This window comes from Mixophyes fleayi, chromosome 3 (assembly GCF_038048845.1).
Source record: "Mixophyes fleayi isolate aMixFle1 chromosome 3, aMixFle1.hap1, whole genome shotgun sequence".
Lineage (NCBI taxonomy): Eukaryota > Metazoa > Chordata > Amphibia > Anura > Limnodynastidae > Mixophyes > Mixophyes fleayi.
In genome coordinates, this window is record NC_134404.1 from 255,720,428 (window position 1) to 255,727,670 (window position 7,243).

General features: G+C 35.1%; 1 protein-coding gene across 4 annotated transcripts in view; it reads right to left on the reverse strand.

Annotated features, from left to right (window-relative positions):
- Window positions 1-3,918: 3,918 nt before the first annotated feature.
- Window positions 3,919-7,243, reverse strand: part of NTPCR (nucleoside-triphosphatase, cancer-related) — a 92,453-nt gene continuing 89,128 nt past the window's right edge. For all 4 annotated transcript variants that reach the window (XM_075203460.1, XM_075203459.1, XM_075203461.1 and 1 more), the window contains one exon: window positions 3,919-4,096. In XM_075203460.1, the coding sequence (XP_075059561.1) occupies window positions 4,028-4,096 (69 nt within the window). In that variant the 3' untranslated portion in view covers window positions 3,919-4,027. The remainder of the gene's footprint in view (window positions 4,097-7,243) is intronic.

Sequence of the window (7,243 nt, forward strand, 5' to 3'; positions counted from 1 at the left end):
AGAGCCATGCAGAGAAATGTTCAGGAAATTGGGGTCCAGGGAGGGCGATAGATGACAGCAACACACATAGAGAATGGGTTAAAAATCCTAACAGTTTGTACTTCAAAAGATGTGAATGTGAGTTATGTGGGCAGCACAGTGGCCTAGAGGTTAGCACTTCTGCCTTCCAGCACTGGGGTCATGAGTTCAATTCCCAACCATGGCCTTATCTGTGTGGAGTTTGTATGTTCTCCCTGTGTTTGCGTGGGTTTCCTCCAGGTGCTCCGGTTTCCTCCCACACTCCAAAAACATGCTAGTAGGTTAATTGGCTGCTATCAAAATTGACACTAGTCCCTCCCTCTCTGTCTGTGTGAGTGTGTGTCTACATTAGGGAATTTAGACTGTAAGCTCCAATGGGGCAGAGACTGATGTGAATGAGTTATCTGTACAGCGCTGCGGAATTAGTGGCGCTATATAAATAAATGATGATGTTGGGACATTTGGCAGACCTGTGAATGTGTACTGTGGGGAGAGAAGTAATCCAACCCTACCTCCTTGTCTGCCTCTAGGTCTGGGAGTGTGGGTAAAATGGAGACCACCATGTGAAAGGGCTGCAGGTGAGGCAGTGTCTGATTGCGTGTGCCATGTTTCTGTTATTGCCAGAAGGTTGAGGTTGTTTGAAAGGAAGAGGCAAGTTTGTTACAAATAGAACATGCATTCCAAAGGGCACAGTTAAAGGACTTTGGAAGAGAGGGGAGACAGGTGATGCGTTTGAGGTTTGCTGGATTTCGGTATAATTCAGATATATGCGTGTAGGAGACATGGATTAAGCGATATATCACCAGCCAGGAGAGTAATGGAAGCATGGAGGAAAAAAGATAATATAGATGATTTTAGTTTCTGGCGACAGGGTGAGGCTGGTATAACTATTGAATTTAAATAGGAAAACAGTTCATGAGTGTTCACTAGAGGTTAGTGAAGTAATGAAGGGGCAATTTGGACAGAGGTGTGTGTTGCAGAAAGGGTGAAGGAGGACATAGTTCTAAATATAATGCCATGAAGGGAAAGCAAGAAAAATAATTTGGCAAACATTGGTATTTTGAAGAAAAATAGCAACAAATACAGGAATTAAAAATAATTACCTAGTTGTAATGTCCTGTGCAATCAGAAGATTATTTATAGTGTCTTCAATTGTTATTCAAGGTTTGTTCAACTGTCTTGTTTAACTGTATTTTCTAAACACTTTGTGAGAAAAACACACGTCTGCCCCCACATACGTCTCTCAGACTAGATGATAAGTTATAGCGAGGCAGATTTCAAAATAAGTTACATCTGTGCTAATTGCACAGCTGATCAGAGAACGGAGGGGTGAACTATTGGGCTTACTCAGGCCAGTCATAAAATTGGTTCAAAAAGCAGCAACTAAACACAGGTTAAGCAAGTAACAAGTTTTTTTTTAAAAAGTATGCAATAGGACCTATTACATACTTTAAAAAAAAACAAAAAACAGGCACAGTTGCAGAGATGAGAACAAGAGAGGATGAGATGAATTCAACAAAGAGCGAATCTGAAGATACGTGTGCTGATCAGTACAGGTGTAATTCTGCTGTGCTCTATTATACAAGACACTGCAAGATATGTCCAAAATATATGTGGAATATAAATTCTCAAAGGAACACATAGAACCCCCCCTCCCAAAAAAAACTATTAAATGAATGTCACCTGTTAATAATATAGGCATTAATGATAAAACATTAAAAAAATACAAAAAGTGTTTTTCAGGTTTTTTTCTATGAAATACATTAGAATATCCCTAATGTCTACTGTAGAAAATACATTTTTACAGTTGCTCCTAATTGGATATGTTCTAGCATGCATACACACATCCATTATCAGTAGTAATCCAAATTTAGACAAGACCTGTGGCTGGAGCAAGCATTGCGACTGAAATCAAGAACTAGAGAGATGCCCAGAGTTTGAATTGGACGCTGCTGTGTGCACTAGAGTTTGGCACACCCTTACTGTATATCGACTACGGGCACACGCCCCTTCCCTGCCGTTCCCTCCCTGAAATCAGAAGCTGTAATAAGTGTCCTTTGTGCTCGAAGATGAATTAAACAATGCTGCAGATTCATTGTGTAGATTATACACACAAAATTGCAGTTTATGGCCCTTAATGAATCAGGCCCTCTGTGTTTATGAATTATAAGATTAAACTCTACAAGAGGTGCCAAGATTATTTGCTATTTATCTGGTTTGGGACCGACAGTGAGATTGATAAATTCATTAAGATTCTCAAGAAGAACAATTATAATCTAACATTTACACATAATACAGATGGAAGAAATGTAGACTATTTGAATTTGGTGTTGGAAGTAGATGAAAGTCTGAATATAAGAACAAGTGCCTTCTACTGATGTGGCTGATTTTATTAGGATTATGGAGGAATAGATAGTTTGGATTCATTTTTGTGTAGCCTATATAAAGTTTACTGTAGTTCCTAGTGGAGACAATTATCTCTGTGCCATCATTCAGCTTACATAGACTGCGGGGTGATTTTAGTTGTCAATTTCCTGTTCTGTGAGAGTTCAGATGACCGAAACGTCCGGTTATGTGGGTGCTTTCCGGTCCATGGGGACATGCTGATGAGGGTGGTGATGAGATTATTTGCTATTCTCAGGTGGTAAGTACCTGTTATGTTTGGGTAGTGTGATTCCTGTCTTCTACAAAACGATTGCCATATTTGGGGAAATAGGTAGAACTTGCCGATACTGGCCAAATTGAAATATTTTGTCTTTTTTTTCTAATGACTATTGTTGGTTTGTTTTGCAACGTTGATTTCTGGTTCTAGAACAACAAGTGTTCATGATGTTGAGACTCTCCTACTTAAAATAAGTTTTCCTCTTTTTTATATCGATTTAATAGTCTTTTATCTTGTTTTTATTTTAAAATGAAAGGTAGTTCTACACATAAAAGGTCTAAAGTGACTGTTTTTTTATTTTCTACCCAGGTGGTCGTCTCCGGGCTGGCTAAAGGAACATATTGAAAGTCCTAAGGAGATCCCTTCAAAAGTTTACAATGGATGTGACAAAATCCATGACCATTATGATGGTTCAATGTGGTTTACAGACAAATAGATTATTTTTCTTTTAAAAGTATATAGTATTTTGTTGAAACAATTTGCAGTTGTATTTAAATAATACACTACTTACGCACGCTTGTTCCTGTATTATGTAATTATATGTATGTCTATATACATTTTTACATATACTTGTGTATATTATCTACACATTTGCTTATATCTCCTGCTGCTGAGATAATAATGTTAAAATTATCAATGATACTCAAGATTTATATTTGATTTTGTTTCTGCTATCTCTGTAACTGTTTATTTGACTCGCTATTGCCTCCCCCTTGTCATATTCCTACAAGATATTGTAAAATAAAAAATTTTTTCATTGAAAAACTAATAAAGTTTTGGTTCCATATGCAAGTCTACGTAGGCAATAATGGAAATGGAAATGCAGAACTTAAAATTAGCTGCAAAATGCAAGCATTCTATAGCCCTGTGAGACAATACAATATGGTGGAAAGTTTATAGGCATGAGAGTTATTTGGAAGTGAGTATATAAGAAGTGAGGGCTGTGAGAGACCTGAGACTGCAGAGTGAAGTGTGTAGCAGGACATACAATATAAGCTGAGAGGTAAGCAAATGGTTGGGTATATGGGGAGAAAAAGTTATATTTTGTAGGGTAGTGTAGATGTATGGATTTGTTTAAACTCAAAATATGTTTTGTTTGTTAGGGAAATGGTATGGAGTAGAAAACTTATGAGTTGAAGATGGTGAGCCATTGTAAAATAACATTGGACACCATGTAAATACATTTTTCCTTTGTAATATAGAATAACTAGTTATTAAATTACAGATTGACTATATGGTTTGAATACAACATTTTATGAGTTTATTCCATGCATAGAGATAATTAGTTTACAATAGGAACCAATGATAATTACTAGATGCTGATGGATTTAAGTACTGTTTGACTTCTTATTTGCAGCAGTCCTTTATGAAGTTCACAATTTCTTGTTGTATTTCATCTCTATTTTCTTTTGTAATCTAAAAGATAAAAAAATACAAATCATAAAGCACTGTGCTGTACAAGATCATATATCCATATATATCCTGTTTTAAAGGCCCAAACTAACAAGTTTTACTTTATAGCAAATAGTAGAAATTGTGCAAAGTAATCTGAAGCAGTTCTTCACAGTGTAAATTTTAGGTTATTACCAGTCTAACACCAGAATCAGACTGGAATCATATTGTTTCAGAATCAAACATGCTTCTAATGTGTGACTATGAGAAGTGATGATAGATGCATAGTGGGGAACGAGTGATAACAAGTAATGAGAGATGACTCGATTCATAAGTGCTGATTCATTTGTAATTCCCAAACCTTCCCAATAGTGAAGTTTGATGTAGCGTTCTTCACCACATCATACATTACACAATTTAATTTTTAAAATCAAGAGAAGTCTTGGTTTCAATAAATAGCACTAAGTGTAGATATATTCATCATGTAAAAAACAACCAAGTCACTCAAAGAACAATGCACATAATTGGAAGAACAAAACCTAGACCAGTTAAAATGAAATCCAAAAACACAGGACATTGGGTATTATACATTTATATCATTCATAAAATCACAATACAAATTGCATAACTAATAATGTAATTGAGAACACCACATAAAACATTATAACTATGAGGGGTTATTTCCAAACATTAGAATTAGATTTTGTCTAGCACCAGTTAGACCTGTGTCCCTTAACATGTGTTATGTGCAGGGATTCACTGGGCTGGGGGCATTTGTCCCCTGGGCTTGGTCACCTGCATTTTTTTCCCTTTAAAATGTTTCTAATAGGCTGCTGAACATAGTGTCGTTCCCTGGGTTAACATTTGTCAGCTAGCCCCTGGGTATATGTAGGTACCTTAGATTTAAGTAGTAACACCAGTTAAATTAAACTCAAAATAACAGTTTAAAAAGGAATTAATACAACATAGTAAAAACAAATTATAATGGTACTTCTTAAAACATTTTAAGACAAAGGATTACTTTGTAAACATAAACATTTGTATAAATTACAGTTTAGGGGACTCTTTGGATAAATTCATATACAATTGGGGCTACTTGGTGGACATTTAATGTCATAAGGGGGTGTGTGACACTAAAAGGTTGAGGAATTCTGGGTTATAAAATAAAAGCAAATGTTTGAATGACTGCTATACATTTGCATTATTAGGAGTGTCAGAAAATATCCTTAAACATGTTAAAAACCTAATCATCTAGGTAATTATTAGTCTCCATGGACATGAAAAACAGCTGTATTATGAGCAAAAGGCTCGAAAAATCTGTCCAGTTTATACACACTATTAAAAATAATTTGCCTATTCAGTTTGAACAATGACATTTATTTGTAAGAGTACACAAAATAAACCCTAGGTATAAACAAACAAACTTTATTTAACACTATAAAAATAATTCTGAACTTATCTACTCAAAATATCTCCTTTTATCTATAGTAACTTCTCAGAGAGTATTTCAGCTCTTTCAATCACTTTAAAATGGAGTTCTCAGATATGTACAAGGAAAGAGCTGAATGTTCTTTCATTAGTACTTGATAATGATGAAATTCAGCTACTTATATATACTGTACACAAGAGGTGGATCTAAGAGAAGACTGGCAGACAAACAGAGGCAAGATTTTAGGCTGAGATATTTTAGAGCTTTCAGCTTAAAATTGCAATTAGTTGACAACAAAGAGGAAAATTTATTAGCCAATTAAAAAAAAGTATAAACTTAAATCTTTGATATTATGCCCTATGGTCACTTCCAACAAAATCCAATTATAACTGTAAAATTGTGAATTTTACATTTGGTTGTACAAAACTAATTCAGCCATTTTGGATATTGTTTTTACAGAGTCTGAGGTGTGTACACTACAGACTCTTATACTACAGAATACATTTACTAGTACAATATATAGTACATTTGCAGGAATTGTCATGCAGAATGTAGGCACTCAGTTTGCATTTAGAGTTAGGAGCTAAGCAAATTAATTTATTTTTGCATGCAGGAAACATACCGGCTGCTTTTCCCGTAGCACACAAATACTGGACAGCTTTATTTTGACAATGCAATTTAGAGTTCAGGTAGGACACCCTCTCTCCCCAACTCTAAATCTGTCATATTTTAAATCTGCCTTCCCTGCACAATGCAGTTTTATGGTATAGATAAAAAATAATAATAGTGAAGAAAGATTAATCAAGTAACTGTGAAAGAAAGCGTGAATCCAATAGATTGTAAGTTTGCGGAAGGGCCTTCTTACCTCTTTGTCTGTTTTACCCAGTTTGTTTATTAGTTTACTATGTTTGTCCCCAATTGTAAAGCGCTACGGAATATGTTGGCGCTATATAATAAAATGATGATGATGATGATGAACATATTGCAGGGAAGAGAGTATGTGACAGTGCATAGGAATCAGTGTGTGCAATGGTGGTAAAGAAATATAGCAGATCAAGTGAAGTCGAAAATGTGAACAGAAAGACAAATGCCTTTATTCCTAAACATTGGTAATGTTGAATACTACAGCACCAATTTCATCTCAGATATTCTTTCTATGTAACCTTCCTAAAAAGTTAACCCAGTACCAAGACAATCACATACAGAGGGTCCCAGCTGTTAATACATCCCAACTACAAATCCATGAGAAGTATATCTGCAACATTTCTATGTTTCATTGTCGAATGGACCTACACCAACCAAATATCAAACATCTCAGCAACCCCATCAAGTAACTCACCATTACATATTAATTGTGAATTGTTAATTGTGAACACAGATCTATCAATCACAATGTATTATAAATATATATGCAAACCATTCAATCAACCTTTCTCTCAGTTATCATGAGTTTACAAACAAATGCATAGTACAAAATCTTTTACTTCACAAAGATAACTTTGGGATCATATAAACTTTACGACAAATGCTTACATACAGTACATATAATACAGTATAGTTCAACAGGTATTATTTAATACCAGTAAGCCACTCACAGATGTAAATTTCCAGTTTATATCCAGGAATGTGTTACCCTGTTTTGTTACTATGTAAACTCTTTGTGTTTCATCCTTTCTTAACCATATAAACTCACGGTTTCTTTGGTGTATGTGTATATATAGGTGTCCTTCTATGGAAAGCAT